The 19,557-nt window shown below is 36.7% G+C and overlaps 1 protein-coding gene and 1 long non-coding RNA gene across 2 annotated transcripts; both read left to right on the plus strand.

Moving 5' to 3' along the window:
- Positions 1-9,444: 9,444 nt before the first annotated feature.
- Positions 9,445-12,817, plus strand: LOC112186928 (zinc finger protein GAI-ASSOCIATED FACTOR 1). Its single transcript, XM_024325497.2, has 4 exons — positions 9,445-10,165; positions 10,260-10,656; positions 10,753-10,991; positions 11,453-12,817. The coding sequence occupies exons 1-4, from the start codon at positions 10,039-10,041 to the stop codon at positions 12,214-12,216; spliced, it is 1,527 nt and encodes a 508-aa protein (XP_024181265.1). The 5' UTR covers positions 9,445-10,038; the 3' UTR covers positions 12,217-12,817.
- A 5,047-nt stretch (positions 12,818-17,864) lies between these two features.
- Positions 17,865-19,333, plus strand: LOC121051600. The gene is made up of 3 exons (XR_005806181.1): positions 17,865-18,112; positions 18,476-18,619; positions 19,146-19,333. It is a non-coding gene; the product is annotated as an uncharacterized LOC121051600 (long non-coding RNA).
- Positions 19,334-19,557: the final 224 nt, after the last annotated feature.

Below are 19,557 nucleotides of genomic sequence, written 5' to 3' on the forward strand. Positions count from 1 at the left end.
ACCACTGAGTCCGAATGGATCTCGGCTCTGGTACCAAGTCAAGTAGAACAAAGGACAAGAGACTTGGGATTTTCTGGTATGTTATTTACTTTCTCCACACTACTAGAAAAACAGTTCCTTTCACACGGATGAATTCTGTGTAAATACATTGAAATACACACAGAAATCTATGTGTATGAGTAGTTTCACACAGTACAGTCACTGATTCACAATTTGTACGTGTTGCGAGCGTTGCTAAATCACTTTCACACGGAAAACTTGTCTGTGTGAGCTATATTAGGTGGGTCTCCTATGAATCCCAATTATATTAACTTCCAAATTTCCAAATTATAATTAATCTTTATATTTCAGAATAAATGTATTACAATTATTCATATTTAGATACTTATTTTAAATTCCTCCGTTTATTCTCAATTATAGTCATAGCTGTTCTTTTTGTTCTTCATGGTGATTCTGCAGATCTTGAATTTCATGTTCTTCATGGTCATTCTCCATATCTTGAAGGAATAATCTTGAGATCCAACCTGTGTTATGTAGAGATTGAGTCTTTGTTTGCATCTAATGAATTTCTGCAGACAATCCCAGTAAGATTAGCAAATCGATCCAAGAATGCATTCAACAGCCACAAAGAGGCATTTATTTACTTGTAGATCTAAGACCACAAAACTCAACCACAACCCAAAAATAATATCTTCAACAGAATTCAAACAAATCAACACCACCCAAAACCCAATCAACTAATTCAGAGAGAAACACTTACCAGATGCAAAGGGGATTTGACATGCTTGACCAGAGCCGAAGTGATAACCCAAATCTCTCAATCTCCTAAAAAAGACTGTTTCTTCATCTGCCCATAAGGGGTATCAGAGAATAAGATAGAAAACAAAGACTTCCAGAGATCCACTTAAGATCAATGCAAATTGATGTGTTCAACATCCACAGAGATGCCCTTACCTGCATATCTAAGATCCATGCAAGTAATACAAACTGAAATTAGTTGCATCTGAAAATCAAATTAACCAAAACATTTGGAAGTTCCAGAAAATGGGAGACTCATAATCAATTGAAAAGTTTTCACTTCACGAGTACCTTGAGTTTTTGCTGGAAATCTGGAGTTGATGAGACACTGATCTGGAAATTTGGAGGTCGTCCATCCCCGATTGGCCATTATTCTGCAGATAATGTCCTTGGGCTTTTCCGGGCTCCGAACCCGACGCAGCTGCTTGGGTCTTGGGGTTTGCGGATCAGGTGGGGATTCAGTTGGGGTATCGGTGGAGCAGAAGAGTCTGAGGAGGGTGAGGGATTGGGTGTTTGGTGGATGAAGAAAGGGAATCCTCGACATCACCGTGGTCATTGTGTAGAGAGATGAAGAGTCCAATGATCTCCATGAAATTGGTGGATGAAGAAAGGGAATTTGTTGATTCCTAACTTACAGATCATTAGATCTTTGAGACATGAAGAACTCCTATGCGTGGAAAAATCAGCTGAATGGATCAAATCTCTTGGAAGGGAAACAAACACTCTATGAAGTGCAGAACTACTCTTAAGAGATTTTAGTGTTTTTGCAAATGATAAAAACAATAATAATGTCTTTGTTGTGGTTGTAGACGATTAAAGAGATATAGACCAATATTCACACGGAAATCCGTGGGAATATACATCATTTAATTTTAATTTAAAAAAAAGTATTAGTGGGAAATTGTTAAACAAAAGTTAGACAGAAGGTTATATACTTATAAAAAAAAAAATTACAAACATTCCCAACGAAAATATAATAATGTTATATTATTAGATGAATATGAATACTTAACACATAAAAACTTATAACATTCACATAACATAGATAAAGAAATAAAACATTTGTGTATCACTAGCATGCAAGCAAATGTAATACAAACACTACCTAATTTTACAAACAATTACTAAAAGGCAGGAAAATAAAATCCAATATGCTCTTATTATAAGATGCGTACAACTTATACATTCTCAATTTTCATCTATACTGGAGTTACAAAGATAATTATCATTTGGAGGAGATGTAGAGCGAATACGACTTCGTCCATGATTACGACTCCTATTTGGACGCTTAGAAGACATTGACAAAATTAACTGAAAGACTAAAAATGCAAAGAATGAACTTCAGAACTCAGTTCGAAGGCAAAGTTAACAAAAGATGATGATATTTTTTGGAGAAGAAGGAAAGGTGATGCTGAATTTATAGAGGATACTGAAGAAAAATTATTGTAACCTATACACGGTGAAAAGAAAATTTTGATAAGACTAAACGCTGATATTAGAATTTTATGTTTTTACATATTCACACGGAATACCGTGGGTAAATTAAATTTACACTTATTTGACATGACTAAAAGCTGGTGCTGGAATCTTATTATTCATATTTTTACATAGATATCTGTGTGAAGAGATATTTCACACGGAAAACAGTGTGAATTTTTAATTTACGCTCCGACAAATTTACAGGATTCTCTGAATTGTACTTTATTTCACAGGGACTCCGTGTGTAAATTGGATTGAAAAATATTGGGTCACAGTTTGAACCTTATGTGGTCACAATAGTCTGTGTGGAAAATATATACACACGGATTTCCATGTGTACTATAGCACTTTATATACAGATAATTGTCCGTGTGAACCTCTGTGACAACACTTTCCGTGTTCCATGTGAAAGGACCTGTTTTTCTAGTAGTGCCAAGAACGGAGTATATATACAAGATACATCAAGACCTATTAGGAAACTAATTATAACAAAATAATCATAATAATACACAAATATTAACAATCCTAATTACATGGCATGACTCACGCCAATAGTAGGTGTGACGGTGGCAGGCAGTAAGGGGGCTGTTGGGCCTGGCAGTTAGGCTCCCGCAATTTCTACGTTGGCTAGGTTGGAGATTGGGCCTGGTTTGAGTCATTGGGTCATTTTTGGCCTGCTGTTATTTTTCCTGGTTTGTTTTATTGTTGCTTTTTAGTAGATTGTGGCTTATGCCGGAAATAAGTTCTTACCGATACGTAGTAGGCCAATGTGTGCTTGTCTCGGTATGCACACATCAGTGTGCATTGTCTAACTTAGCGAGGCAACAAGCTATTTACTTGATTAAACTAATGCAACCTCCTAGTGGCATGATGAAACGTAGGGTCGCCTGATTTGTTTTTGTGGGACAACATAGTACGAAAATTGTGCTATTTGTAATGATGCTTCTTCGTGATTGTAAGACCCCGAAAATTCGTTATTAAATTCTAATGATTTTCGGGAATTAATTAAGTGTTCGTTAGAGTTATTTCGTGGTTCAAGGGTGGAGCGGAAATTATTTTGAACAATTATTCGTGTGGAATGTTTTGATTCAAGGGTTGAATTTTTATACGTTAGGATTCTGTGAAAACTTACTTCACAAAAATTGTAGAGCGCGTCGATAAGAGTTCGTGGACATGCGGAATGCAAAAATCGGAGTTCTTATGAAGAAGTTATGGCAGTTGGAAAAACATTTTGGTATATATAGGATTTTTCCGAAAATTATTTCAGAAATTCCAACTTTCCATTTTGGGAAACTCGAGCTCTCTCTCCTCCCGATGCCGGAAATCGTCTCTCACCTTCGACCGGCGATTCTCCGCTGTCCTGCTACCTTTGGACGAGCTACCACTAGCGCTGGATTCGCCTCTTCCTCCTTTACCTCCTTGTGGTAACATCTCATCCTCTCTCGGCATCTAAGCGGCGGTGCACAGCTGACCCGATCCAAGAACCCGATTTGAGTCAAGGCCAATATCTCGAGTTTCCGGCCACCAACCTTCGAGATTCTTGGCTCTCTGAACTCGCCTCAACCTCATGAGCCTGCTCCAGGAAGGATCGCACCTGGAGTGATCGGTTTCACGCTCGTCAGAGCTTCACCGGTTTCTGGAAATTTTCCAGCCACCTCGACTGGTTCTAGGTAATTTCGATCCCTTCTCGTCATTTGGAGCTTACATGCTAGTTAGGAAAGTTGTTCAACTCGATGAAATGAAGAGGAGTAGCCTGGCCCCGACACCATTGGCGGTGGTTGGTGGAGGCTCTGCCACTAACTCCGGCAGCCTTTTCCAGCCACCTCCGGGGACCTCTAGGGAAGTTTCTGCCCATTTTTATGTTCTACATGTTGATACGATCATATCAATGTACAATGCATAATTTTTGGAGATCGTTTGATGTAGTTATGAATTTTACGATTTCGATCAATTTCAATCGTTCTGTTTGTGATCCGTAAGGATCGAGTCATCCGATCGACTTGTAGTTTTGATATAATGATCGTAGGACTCTCCCGATGACTTTGTGTGGTCATGGGTGAAGATCCGACCGCTGGATCTTTGTATAAGTGTGTTTTATGAATTGTGCGCTAAGTTAAATATCGTATTTGGTTAGGTGATTGATGGTTTGAGTTGGCAGACGATTGTGAATCGTATTTTAAGCTGTTAAGAAGACGCAGAGGGAATTTGGAAGTGAGTAAATCTCACGTGGTTCATTTACGAACCGAGTTATTTAATTGTCGGAATTGATTGATAATTATAAATCGTTTTCGAAAATAAAGATTTGTTTGAAATAATATGAGCTCGATCAACTACGGTTCATAGGGCTACGGCTCACATGTAAGAAAATGAATTTAAGTATAAAATGAATTTCTTGGTTTTAATACATATGAACTATAGTTGGTATTCGTGGTCATTCCTTCGTGAATGACTACGTATGTGTGTGTGTGTGTGTGTGTATATATATTGGATGGAGTGACATTGGGTGAAGTAATGATTGAGAGTTGATTGAATTGTTATTTCGAGCATTTCTCTTACGAGCATACAATTATCATGATGTGTTGATTATTGTGTAAAAGTGTATTTTGCTTGAGAAAGAGTATTTGAGTTTTGGAGTAACATTTTGGGTCATATAGGACTGGTAAATGTTTTCGTTCTATAGATCTAGTGTCAAAGAAGTGACGAAGGTGAGTGTATCGGATGCCATAACCTTAGGTGGTGACGGGCTACGATTGAGGTGAGTGTATCGGATGCCATAACCGTAGGCACTAGGTGGTGACGGGCTACGAGTGAGGTGATGTATGTTACCTTTGAGAGGTAACGATGTCGAGTTTTGAAACGAGTTATTTTGTGAGATGGTGGATTCAGAGTTGAAGGGTGAAGTCTTGGTTTTAGCATGAGCTGTTGATTTCTTTAATTAATTTCCTTTTTCATTTCTATTGATTGGTTTCTTTTTTCCTTCTATTATTGATTTTTAAGTAATCTCCTGAACTAAGCTATATGCAGAGATTACTATAATTTTTATTGATTGATTTTAGTGTAGTCTCCTGAACTAAATTTTATGCAGGGATTACTATGATTTCTATTTTTGAATTGTATGCTTTTTGGGTGATCTCCTGAACTAAATTTCTACGCAGGGATTACTAATTTTTATCGAGTGTGATTGTATGTTTGGTTGTGTTTTGTGGAGTTAAATATCGTTGCTTTAATTTATTTCACGAGCTGAGAAATTATAAGCATGGGTGACGTGAGTCATTTTAATTGAGTTTACTCACACGAGCTTGCAAAAGCTTACCGGGTTTGTTGTTTCAACCCGATGCACTATTCCATTGTATAGGAGTTATTGTGCAGGTTAGAATAGCAATTAATTGTCGTCGAAGCTGAGGTGTATGTTTGGTAGCGTGGACGTCGAAGGGTACTCTTAGTTTTAAGTCTTCCGCTGTGTAGTGAGTTGTGGTGGGTGTGTTTACTTATTGAATTGTCATTCAGTTTAATTTGTAAACTATTTGTAATGTAATATGTGACTCTAAAGAACGAGTCGGTATTGACATTGTGAGCTCAGTTTGTTTAGTTACTTAATTTAATTGAAAAAAATTTCTATGTGTTTTTCTTCTGCTTGTTAAGTTATCGCGTTTTAGATTTGAATTTATTTATTCAAAATTCAAGGCGTGACAGTGATAGAGTTATCTTTCCGGTATGTTATCGCTTTGTTAAGAAAAATAGAACTGGTCGAGTTGGTAAAAGCCTCCACGTGTGGTACCCTACACGCAGCTTCAAATCCCACCGACATTGATTAGAGTTAATTAAATCCTAATCTATTAATTCTTGGTGGTTAGAGGGGAAAGTGTTCTGACATGACTCCCCTCTCCTGACACGGATTAGTCTATGAGCCTAGAAAACCTTTAAGAATACCATGTGATATCTATAAAAATAAAAATAGAAATAGAGTAGGCAGTCGAATCTATTTGCTAATTAGTGCATGTCGAATACATAAATTTAGTGGAGATTCCTGATATTATTTCATGATGTTCTCTCGATACTTATTATAATATGCGGTTCATGGTTTATATTCCCCATTGTATTTTGCAGTTTTATTAATTAAAACTTGAGACAGCTGCACTAGCTCCCTTTTAAAAATAAAAAATAAAAACTCTTGATCAAATGTTTTGTTTTGGAGGTCGTATCAATCATATCTTATTATATAGCGTGTGCATTCAAATAATAATAATAATAATAATAATAATAATAAAAACAAGAGTTCTTTTGTCTTTATTAATGTAAAGATCGAGAATCAGAATTTAAGCTGGTCTCAATTAATTAATTCAATTTTTTTTAAGAACTCGATCGATAATTGAAAAACAAACAATTCTCATTCTTGCAAGTCTTCATCATCAATTCACGAGTTTATTATTTTGAATAAGTAAACACGGCATAAAATATATAAAGCTTCGAAAATGTTATAGAGTGAGTAGAGTCCTTCAACATATATTTAGCACACACATATCTATTAATATTCCCAGGACACTACCCCGATTCCCTATCAGAAAAATCCCCAATTATCCTTTTTTGGCTTGGACTCTCACAGAAAAATTCTTGTTCCGACAATTCAAATGTACCGAAATAAAGGATTTCAATGGTCGCCTGTACTGCTGAGTATGAACCACGAGATCGATGTTTAATGGCTAGGACTTGTCTCTATCCCAGAAAAATGGGGCCAAGAAATTTGAAAATATGTCCCTAGCCAGCCTGTTATTTAAGATTATCCTCCTTTAAAGTATTATTAATTTCCACTTAATCATGTATGATCCAGAACATGTTGATGGAATAGAGGACGAAAAAGAGTGTGCATGAATCGCCAAAAATCTACGTTGCATGAAAAACTTTGATTTCATTTCTATAATATAATGGCTTTAGGATGAAATTAGTGCCACTTACAAGTGAATACAGACAAACCAAGAACATTAGGATATTTGAATGGTGTTCTCACTGTTCTGACCCTTTCTATATCTTTGACCCTACCCTGCTATAAACCTACTGTATAAATCCATCTTATCGATGAAGACACCCAACTGGGTTTTTGCTTTGTTTCTGGAGAAGATCGATCGAGAGGACTTCGTTGATCTTAATTAAGCTGTCGTTTTATGGTGGAATGCTATGTGTCTTCTTCTTGCCTTCGTTGTCTTCATGCATGCCAGTTATCATTTAGTTGTTTTACATTTTACGTCAACCTTTCGTCTTATCCGTATACTATTGTTTTCTGTCTAATGTGATCGTATTTCTCTTACATGGAAAATAAAATCGCAAGCGTAATAGTACTCCTGACTACCTAAGATGCATTCAAACCAGCTAGAACAGGAACCCTAATACTAATCTTTTGGACAATGAATCTAAATACTAAGGACTTGTATTAAGGTAGTTTATTTAATATATATATATACACACACACACACTAGTCTTCTTCATGCTCCTGCATGTGTATTTTAAAGAAAATTTAAAAAAAATAAATGAAATAAAACAGTTATTGCGGAGAGAATAGTGGGAGAGGAAAGTAAGATTGTGGGATAATTTATTTTTAATTTTTGTAATGAAAATTTATTTTATAATTGTCATATTTACCCTTGTAATTTAATTTATTTTCAAAGTTTTTTAATTTTTCAAAGTTAAATATGTCAAAATTTTTAATTTTGGTTAACAAATCCTCTCCTTTTAATAATAATAATAATAATATATATATATATATATATACACAGATCCTATTCAGAGCGAGGCATCGCTTTGAAATTTCAGAGCAAGGTTAGGGTTTAGGGTCACTTGTCGGTCACATATCCACATCTCAACCGTTCAGTTTCTAGGTACCAATGTATAGATCATCTCTGCAAAATTTCAGCCAAATTGATGGTCGTTAAGGCATTGATAATTGCCTTAAAGCTAGTATGGTTCAGGTTGGACAGATTCAGTTCATCCATTTGTTTAAGCGAGTTAGATACCTTAAACACCATCAATTTCATTGAAATTTTGCAGCGATGATCTATACATTGGTACCTAGAAACTGAACGGTTGAGATGTGGATATGCAACCGAAAAGTGATCCTAAACCCTAACCTCGCTCTGAAATTTCAAAGCGATGCCTCGCTCTGGATAGGATCTGTATATATATATATATATATATATATATATAATTAGCATATCAATAAGGCGCATTCACGTGATTAGTAACAATAGAGTTTAATAAGAAGATATAAAGAGTATATAAAGATATGTTAAACTACATTTAGTTTATGATAGATAAGTTGAAAATATGTATATATGATAATTACTCAAAATACGAGGATTAATAGTGATAACTTGTAATTCACACTAAATTAAGTTTGTAAGAAGTGTTTATATGTAAATGAGATTTTATAGCAATATAATTATCTAAACTGACCTATGTTAGTTTTCTTCATGTTCAATAAAAAACTTTTAACTTCCTAGTTTGTTGAGGCTCCATATACGAGGTTTGACTCTAGCCTTCATATACATCTCGATTACAAATCAAACCCTAAAATAAGTTGTCATACTATTCTTTTCATTTCCATTTCAATTTTCAATTCGTTCGGTGAGTTTCGTACTTACCTTTTCTCTTCGGAATGCGAGATTCCAATGCTCGATGCCTCAAAGTCTTATCCTATGCCTCTGCGTGAAGTCGGATTGACTATGATTATCACACCCGCTGTTACGCACAAAAATCAACGTGCATACATTTCCACTCCCACGTGCAAACCCACATCTCATTTCACCGCGCAGTAACCCAAAAAAAGAGCAGTAATTCCACGGGGTCAGGCCTAGGAAACCCATCAACGCGTCCAACATCAGAGTGCGCCAGAACACAAGAAAGGCCACCAAATTTCGTATCAGGACAAAAGTAGTTTGACTTTTCTGAACTTAAATCCCCGGTCGTCGACCATTAATCCTGTCCTTTTTGGTAGACCAAAACGCATTCAAACACTTCACTAAACGACAACCACCTCGCCCGACATTATACGCCTCCAAAACCCGACACGTGGACTTTGAATAGCTGCAAAGCTTGAACTAGAAGTCATGGCCAACCCAGCTTAACACTAGATTAAACCTCGCTTAATCCAAACTAATCACTCTTCTCTCTCTCTCTCTCTCTATACTTTTCAGCTATAGACTTCGTCTCTCACAAGTCACACAGAGCTTTTATTCACAGAATCTCAATCCCTCTCTCTCTCTCTGTTCACAGAGGGGTCTTATAAAAACGCTGTCTTTTTCTCATCTCTGTTCCGTTGAGCTGAAAGCTCAATTGGGTTTTGTTCATATAGTGTAAGTAGTTGTGAAGTAGGACTCAGAAAAGCAGCTTTGAGACAGATAGAAGTTGGGGTTCAATTTTCTGATTATGACCAATTTTATCTGTTGGGGGCAGTTTTGAATTTTGGGGTTTCCTTTGTTTTTACAGTCTTGGGTTTAATCATTGTGTTTCTGGGGGCGTAATAGATATTTTGGTCAGAGATTATGAGCTGGTAGGTGGGAATAGCCAACAAAAGAGGGAGACCTTGACCGGTAGATGAGATAGAGATGAAACTGAACCCTAGAAAATGAATACTTGTACCTACAAAGCTTGTTCTTTGGAGTTTTGAGATAAAACCCAAGTGGTAGATTTTTGTTTTTTTGTTGCTCTTCTTCTTCTGTAGATTGAATTCCAAAAACCAACACACAAGTAAGAAGTGTCCTTAGTTTCCCGATGCCGACCGACTTAGATAACTCCTCCACAGCTTCAGGGGAGGCCAGTGTTTCTTCCTCTGGTAACCAAACAGCTCCGGCTCCAAAACCCACCACCAAGAAAAAGCGAAACTTGCCGGGAATGCCAGGTAATTCGAAAGCTCCCAAATCGATTCTGTACAGTTTTGGTACCACGACTTGTTTGGTTAAATTGGATTTCTGGGCTGTTTGACTTTGTTGCAGATCCAGATGCAGAGGTGATTGCTCTGTCTCCCAAGACCCTTATGGCAACGAACCGATTTGTTTGCGAAATTTGCAACAAAGGGTTTCAGAGGGATCAGAATCTGCAGCTCCATCGGCGAGGTCATAATCTGCCGTGGAAGCTGAGGCAGAGATCGAGCAAAGAGATCAAGAAGAGAGTCTATGTCTGCCCTGAAGCTTCTTGTGTCCACCACGATCCTTCTAGAGCTTTGGGCGATCTGACTGGGATTAAGAAGCACTTTTGCAGAAAGCACGGCGAGAAGAAGTGGAAATGCGACAAGTGCTCGAAGAAATACGCGGTTCAGTCGGATTGGAAAGCTCATTCTAAGATTTGTGGCACCAGAGAGTATAAATGTGATTGTGGGACTTTGTTTTCAAGGTAAAGTTATAATCTTTATTCTAAAGTTTTGTGATTTTGAGCTTGACTTGTTGGGTTTTGGGTTTTTGCTGAAGATTTTGGTTTTGGTTTTTGAAGGAGGGATAGCTTCATAACACACAGGGCTTTCTGTGATGCTTTGGCTGAGGAAAGTGCTAGAGGTCCTTCTCAGACTCAAAATGTGAATTTGAATTCAGAATCAGACCCAAAGGTTCAAACAGTAAATTCACCTCCACCAGCAGCAGCAGCAGCAGCAGCAGCACAGGCTTCAGTTCCATCCCAACCCACTAGTTCTTCAGCTCCGTCTCAGCCAGCAGCTCTGCCTATTCAGGGTTCAGGTAAATATACCCAAATTTGGAAAATTCCCATCTTTTCAGTTGGGTTTTGTCTGGATGTGTTTTGAGTCCTTATAAACAACAAATCCAAAATCTTTGTTATCTTTCTGTCTCTCTGTCTCTGTCTCTTATAGATCTTGGAGTTTAGTAGTTTTTGTCTGTTATGAATTTTCTTGTCAACTGCAATATATATCACACAGCATGGAAACTGATCAGAGATTTGGGAATTGGACAAATTAATAAAAATAAGTTTCTTAGAGGTTCCATTAAACTTTAGGATTTCAAACTGTTTAATCTCAATAAAGATACAAGTGATCAAAAGCTCAAAAAGAGAAAGTGGGTTAGAGAAAAGAAACCATTATTGATCCTCCTTTTCCTTTCAAAAGTCTTTCATAGAGAAAGGCTTAACTTTCCATGATGTATGCTTAAGGGACTCATCTTTGGTTTTATCTTGTCTCCTTTAGTTGGAGTGCCGGAGTTGCCCGAAAATCCCCCAGAAGATGCCGCTGCTGTGACTCAGCGGAAAGGACACTGTAGCAGCAGCAACAGCTCAAGCAGCAACGGTAGTACAAGCAGTAGTGTATTTGCAAGTTTATTTGCTTCTTCGACAACATCTGGAGCAAGCTTGCAACCTCCTGCATTTACTGACTTAATTCGAGCCATGGGGCAACCGGATCAACCAACTGACCTAGCGCCATCTTCTTCAATTGAGCCTATCTCTCTTGGCCTCTCAACCAGTCACGCATCCTCAATTTTTGGATCTGCAGGACAGGAGCGTAGGCAGTATGCGCCTCCACCACAACCAGCTATGTCTGCCACTGCTCTACTTCAGAAAGCTGCTCAAATGGGTGCAGCAGCAACTAACGCATCGTTGTTTCGCGGGTTTGGCATTGTCTCCTCCTCATCTTCTTCCACACAGCAAGATAGCATGCAATGGAATCAGCGGCAAGCAGAATCAGACAGTGCCTCAATTGCTGCAGGGCTTGGACTTGGTCTTCCTTGTGACGGTTCTGGATGGAAGGAATTAATGATGGGAAGTCCTTCAATGTTTGGTCCCAAGCAAACCACACTTGATCTTTTGGGATTGGGAATGGCTGCTGGTAATAACCCCAATGGTGGCCTGTCAGCCCTAATTACATCCATCGGGGGTGGTATAGATGTGGCTGCTGCAGCTGCATCATTTGGAAGTGGAGAATACAGTGGCAAAGATTTGGCAAGGAGCTCATGAAAATTGAAAATGAAACGAGCGCTTTTCTCCATCTGACTTGAGGAATCCGTGTACAAGTAATGGATGTTGCAGAATGAAGAATGATGGCAAGAAATATATAAAGTAAAAATATAAAATTGCTCTATTGGGAGGTAAGCATCAGAACACAGGCAGTTGAGTCTTTTTTAATGTTCTGCTGCCATGGTGACCAAGGGTGAAAACGACTGTGTCTTGCTGGTGTGGATGATGTGAAAGATAAAATCAGAGAACCTTCTTTCCTGTTTTGTTTAACTTGGGGATTTCAGCATACTGGATGTGTAAGCTAGAAGAAGAGGAAAGGGAAAACATGTGTCGTTAAGGTGCTTTGGTGAATATGTGTTACATTCTTTAATTTTGTCAACTTTCTGAAGCCAAGCCTAGTAGTAAAGGCTGAGTTTGAATTTTTACCACCGTGGACTTGTAGAACTAGGCTGTAGTATAAACTCGTAGTAGTTTGGGGCTGATGTTGTAAAGTACTGTTTCAGTAGGCTGGTTAGGACTCCTGGACTCGATCAATTTCCATCTCTTGTACTTATCGTTAAACTAAGATTAAGTTATTATGAGCATTATATATGTTTCCTAACTTGGCTTTTTTACTGTTGAGCAACGTTTTGGTTGGCTGCTAGGTTTCTGACTCTAGAAGCGAGAAAGTATAGGGAATTGAAATTGATACTCATTTTGTTTACAATTAAATTAAACAAGAATACACACACACTATTATTATGAAAAAATGGTTTATTAGTCATAATTTAAAATTTTAACAGAAATGACTCTATAAAATTAATAAACTTTGATAATTAATTAAAGGGTGGTGCTATTTACACACTCATTTTTTTTATTCACATACCCCCTCTATTTTTCCATTACTTTAATATAATTTTTTTTTTACAAATTATCCTAACTATCCTATCTTATAATTATGTTTCTTTTTTATTATTATTTTTTATTTGGCAAGTCAATCATGAATTAAACATCATTATACAATAAACTAATTTTTTCTTATGAATGTCATTGCTGATTTAGAAAAAAAATGATGAGCAAGACAAAGTGCAATCTATCAAAAATTCTGTAATTAGTGTGGCAAAGTTTAGGGCTTAGATGAAAAATCCGGATGTAACTGATTTTGGGGATTTAGATATGTCATGATTGCTATACAAAATTGAAGAAAGGTATAAGCATATAACCTAAACTAAAGGAGATCCAAAACCTCTCACATCTGATTAAGCAACTTTGATTGAAGATACCATTCCCAGTGACAAAGCATTCTGCAGAGTGATGATATGACATAAGTCAAAATGAAATCAAAGCGTCAACAATTTCAAAAGTATCAATCAACTCAAATCAAAACCATGATTAGCAAGCAAGCCATACCAAAATCAAACTAAGACGAACATAACGCACAAATTTAAAGCTCTCAGTCCACCAAATCACTGAGAAATTGATCTTTTTAGCAGAAAGCGATGGATTGAAATACATCAAATAATTTTAGTAGAATCTTACAAGGAATGATGGATAGGGGCTCGAATGATCACTAACCTCATATTTTTCTTCCATGTCTCTATTGCAAATCAGATGTAAAATTTTCTCCAAAGATGGGTCTAAAATTGCTTGTTCTACCATAATTAAACTTCAAAGCATCACGTTAGATAGATAGTGACTATGCTAGAGAAGTTTTTGATGGAAAAGAAAAGAGAAAATTGTAAAGAGTCTTGAAGGTCTTTGTGTCTGCGGAAAAATAAGGGTTTAGGATTCTGGGATGATTGATTTGCCAAAAAGAAAAAAGAAAAAAGAAAAAAGAAAAAAGAAAAAAGAAAAAAGAAAAAAGAAACATAATTGCAAGAAATGGTAGTTCAGGTAATTTGTAAAAAAAAAATTGTATTAAAGTAATGGAAAAATAGAGGGGGTGTGTAAATAGAAAAAATGAGTGTGCGAATAGCAGCACCCTTAATTAAATTATAAGGACAACTATAACATTTACAAAATATATTTTTATTAAAATAATAAACAAAAAAAGAACCCACAACTTACTCTTTTCTCCCATTATCTCTTCTCTGCAATGACTGTTTTTTTTTTTAGAAAAAAAAAAAAAAACTTGTGGGGAAAAGCTAATATACTAGAAGGAAAATACACACTCTATGTGCATTTAATTTTGAAAAAAAAAAAATTAAAATAATGAAACCAATTTTTAGCAGTTGAATAGGGAGAACAGTTGAAATTAGTGGGTGGCAGTAACAGTTTGGGAGAGTAGATGGATAATGCATCTTTTTTCCTTTTGTAATTCACAGTTTTATCCTTGCACATTTAAATTTTTTAAACTTTTATAATATTTGAGGGCTATTTCAGTAAAAAAATTTCTCTTTTAGCTAACAAACACTACTCTTAATAATAGTATAGATAGATACACACACAATTTTTTTTCTTCAATTAAATCAGAGCCAACAGGCTGTTCTCCATAATTGAATGGTCCCTAAAGGCAAAAATTGATTGATTCTTTAATATCTTGAAAGGTCCTATCCACAATTACAAATCTGATATTTGATCTTTTCAGATATGAAGCACATACAATTCAAAGAGCTTCTTAGTAGTTTATGTGATTCCATTGCTTATAATATAAATATATTTATTTGTCAACTCCTTAGTAGTGTATGTGATACCATTGCTTATAATATAAAGGGTTAATTACATATAAGTGCATCTTAGAATGTTTTTTTAGCCATAAGGCCACCAGCTAGTTTTTTCCTTCATAAAGCCACTAGATTAAAAAAGATGTTATATTTTGGATATTAAAAACCAATATATTTACATAAATGCCACTAGAGTACAAAATCAACATTCATTCTCTTTCTCCTCTCCGGCCGACCTCCGGTGAACTTCGGCGGGTTTCCGGCGACCATAAAAGCTACTGTCACTGACATCAAAACTACTGTAGCTAGCAACAAAAGCTACTATGATGAAATTTTCGACAATCTCCAGCGAGGTCACAAAAGCTACTATTACTAGCAACAAAAGCTACTGTCACTAGCAACAAAAACTACTCTAGTAAGATTTCCGGCAATCTCCAATGAGATAACAAAAGCTACTATCACCAACAATAAAAGCTACTGCTTACCAAATAACCTATGCTCCCCAAAACGAAAAGCTATTATCCCCACCAACAAAAGCTACTGTCACTAATACCAAAAGCTATTGTCACCAATACCAAATGCTACTCTCACCAACACTAGAAAACTACTCTCACCAACAACAAAAGCTGCTTTCACCAACATCAAAAACTACTCTCACCAACAACAAAAGTTACTGTCACTAACACCAACGAGCTACTTTCACTAACATTAGAGTGTTACTCTTGTATCAAAAACTACTATCACCATCAACAAAAGCTACTCTCACCAATGCAGAAAACTACTATCACCACCGACAAAATCTACTATCACCATCACAAAAAGCTACAATCATCACCACCAAAAGTTAGAAAACTATTACCAACCTACACAAAAACTACTATGAAACATTAAAACAACTACAAATTTACAATGCACAATGCTCAATCTTGCATGTATTGCACATATCATAATTGATCAACATAACTTGTATCCATGAGCATCATTTACTAGAGTAAGCCGTAAAATCCATAGGAATTACCAAAATCAAAGCAAAGCTATCAAATTGACAAATATCAACAAATGAGTTTCTACCTAATCGAAAAACTGTAACAATACATAATTCCAGGTTTTGAACGTGTAACAAAGCTTTGATCTCTAGAATTAGTACTCTCGCTCTTCCCTACGCCTAATCTCACCATTGAAGACTCGTCGCCATCATCCAAACAAACCCTGCGTGAAAATTCAGCAATCAAAATCGAGATTTTTAAAATAATTTGCACCTACAAATTCAAATTCAAATTCAAATAAAATCAAATGAAAAACGCGAACGATCCAGAAGCTCACTGAGAAAGCAAGGCAACGTGCGTTCGAATCTACACTGAGAAAGCAATTCAGAAGCTCACTGAGCAAGCCAAAATGACAAACAAAACCCTGTTTTGAGTTCTAATAGTCTCACTAAACGTCCAAAATTGAAACCGAACAAAAATGAAGTTCCGTCCAAATTCCGAATACTCCGAAACCAAAACAGAGGATTCTAGGGTTCCAAAATGAGAATCGAAAGCAAATAGAGTCGGAATTGAAGAAAAAGCAAGAAGGAGATAGGTACTACCTGAGTCAGCTCTCGGTGAACAGAGTCTGAGTTGGCATAGTTGAGGCTTTGCAGGAGGAACTGATCGAATCTGGTTCGCAGTAGTCTGCGAAAACTTCAGCATCGCAGAGACGATGAAGCCTGGCAGAGGGAGATAGGGTTTGCTGAGAGAGCGAGAGAGATTGGAGAGGGCACCGTGCCGGTGGTCGCCGGAATCGGAGGAGGAGATCACGAGGTGATCTGTGATCAAGGAAAGAGAGAGAGCGCCGTGCCGGTGGTCTCCGGAATCCGAGGCAAAGATCAAGACGTGATCTGTGATCGAACGTCGACGATCAGGTGTTTTGCCGGCGAGCTTGTGAGGTCTGAGGTCTGCAACGGTGAAGGGGGGAGAGAGAGAGGCAACGACGTCATGTGGGTTTGTGAAGGGTCTGCAACGAGAGAGAGAGAGAGAGAGAGAGAGAATGTGTGGAGTAGAATGGTTGTTATTTCAGCTTGTTTCGATAAGGTGGAAGGGCAAATTGGTCAAACGGGGAAAAAATTGAAGCATTAGGTAGCCTTATGAGGACAAAAAATATAAGGTGGCCTTATGACTAATTAAAGTTTTAAAAGATCACTTGTGTGTAATTTTCTATAATATAAATGTATTTATTTGTCAACCATATCGTTCGCGTATATGGAATAGCTTTACATACATTTTAAACAAACTATAGATTTGGAAAATATGTTGTCAACCATGTAAGCCCCTTTTGCTTTGTTGCTAACATATTTAGGGCAAGATGCACATCGATTGAAGAGTGAATGAGAAGTATATATATCTTTGAATACATACTGGATAGGCAAATACCTCATAGCTTACCTCTTCAACTTCATGTTTCATAGACCACTACTAGAATAATGTCATTAGACATCGCCACTATTAAATCGGTCAGGATTGCACCTGATGTTAAAAACCGTGTTAACATCAGTTTGTGAAAAAACCGATTTCTATTATTATTATAGACATCAGTTATGAAAGTAACCGATGAGAAAAGTTTTGTTCAAAAAATTTAAAAAAGGGATATTTCCCATTTGCCCCAGTACGAGCGAAAGTTGCCCGGTTACACAATTCTTTGCTGTGAAAAGACATCGATGTCCTTATCTTTTTGAGGAATTCCTTGCTTGTCTCAAGCTGAATGTTATTTTGGCTTTTTCTTGCCTCTTGCCTCTTGGATGGCTGCTTCGTTTCTTCTTGCCAGTTGCTGAGAAAACTATGTTGAGCTGTTCATCTTGATCTTCTTGCTTGAGAAATGAACTTCTTGAAAAGTGTAAAGCTATATCTTCATGCTTGAATCTTATCTTCTATTGATGTAGTGAGATGGTCGTCAAGCTTCCATCATGTTTTCAATGTTGTGGAGTTCTTCATCATCGAGATTATCCCAATAATCAGCATCACTTTCTCTCACTTGTTGGCTCTCCTGCTCTTCTTTATACAATAAATCATACACTTCTTTAGTGGTTGTGCTCATATCAACAGTGTACAGCTCTCCTGGTCGTGGTACTCCATCCAGGTGTTCTCTGGTGTAGATATTTAAAGCATTGGCTTGGTAGATTAATTGCAGATTTGTATCATCAAAGAAATCATCTACTACAAGCTGGGCTGCACGAAATTTGTGAATATCCTCCACTGTTGGTGCCACATCAATTGTTGGTAAAGGAGGTGGCTCTATATAATTACGAAGTGATATGATGACTAGGTGTCTGGCTTTATCATGATATAGACTGGTTCTACGGGGATATGAAGGAATGCTAATTATTTCTAATCGGATAGTACTATAACCTAATCCTATACTTCCCCATTGCTTAAGATAATGAGATATGGCATACTTAGGGTGATAGGAGAATGACTCTATATGATGTTCATTTTGGACATAAAGACTTTTTAACACTCCATGTTCCATTAGAAAACCTGGAGTAACTCTAACTCTACGATTATCATGCTCAATGTACATTTCACCAAAGTCTCTCATATTAATAGTAGCTAATAGAATATAAAATCGTGCTTTTTCTTCAGGGTGAGAAAATGTATCATGACAAATGACTCCTATACCAGGTTGAGGATGAGATATAAGATTAAAGAGAAAATTCTGGATAGCTACTTGAAGGGAAAGATGCTTATCATGCTGTAACTTGAAGATTTTATCTTTACAATCATGAGGTAAATACGAAAACCGTTCTTTTGCTAGGGCTTGTAAAAAGTAGGGATTTTTTGTTTCTCTTTCTAACAGAGATGCAGGCCAACTACTTTCTTCTTCTTGCTTAATAAACTCAACTGTTTTCTGATAATTTATATTCAGTGTACGAAAATGATCAACTACTGTATCATGCTCATTTTGCAAATTATAATACAATGCATTCAAATTATCATGCTGTGCTTTAAGGTGATTATATTGTGTCTGAAGTCTAGCATATTGTGCTCTTGACTTAGGATACTCTTCTTGATATCTAGCAAGATCACAATTATTGGCTGAAAATTCCTGCTCAAGTGCTCTAATTAATTTTTCTTGACCTCTTCTCATGTCCATAGCATTTATTCTAATATTCCAAAAATTATCTAATAGAACTTGTTGTCTAGTCGATAATGATGCTGTACTTTTATATCTAAAGAGTGGATTTCTAATTTCTTGCACAGTGTAGCCATTAAAGTTGTAACTAATATTTGCTGATCTTGCTGTCATGCTTAGTGTATTACCACTTTGAGGTGGCACACCACTTTCTGCTCTTTGAGTACTAGAAGATGAAGGCCTGAAAAAGTCCATACCTGTCAAAGAAGAAGCCGAGATAAGATATCTGCAAGTGTATTATCAGCTCCTTTTATATGCTCAAATTGTGGCCTAAATCCATTTCCTGTAATACAATCTATAAAATTGACCCATCTTCTAGCTGCTTGTTTATTAGTAGTGATTTTATTATAATGAGAAACAATATTTTGACAATCAGTTCTAATTGTAAATATTTCATTATGTAAGAATAAAGAAAATGCTTCTAAAGAATTAATTATGCCTAATATTTCTAAATCTGTGGCTGGTAATCGAGATTGTATGTCACTAAATTTACCTGATGCATATCTACAAATTTGCTCATCAGACTTTGGTA

Source organism: Rosa chinensis, chromosome 2 (assembly GCF_002994745.2).
Source record: "Rosa chinensis cultivar Old Blush chromosome 2, RchiOBHm-V2, whole genome shotgun sequence".
Taxonomy (NCBI): domain Eukaryota; kingdom Viridiplantae; phylum Streptophyta; class Magnoliopsida; order Rosales; family Rosaceae; genus Rosa; species Rosa chinensis.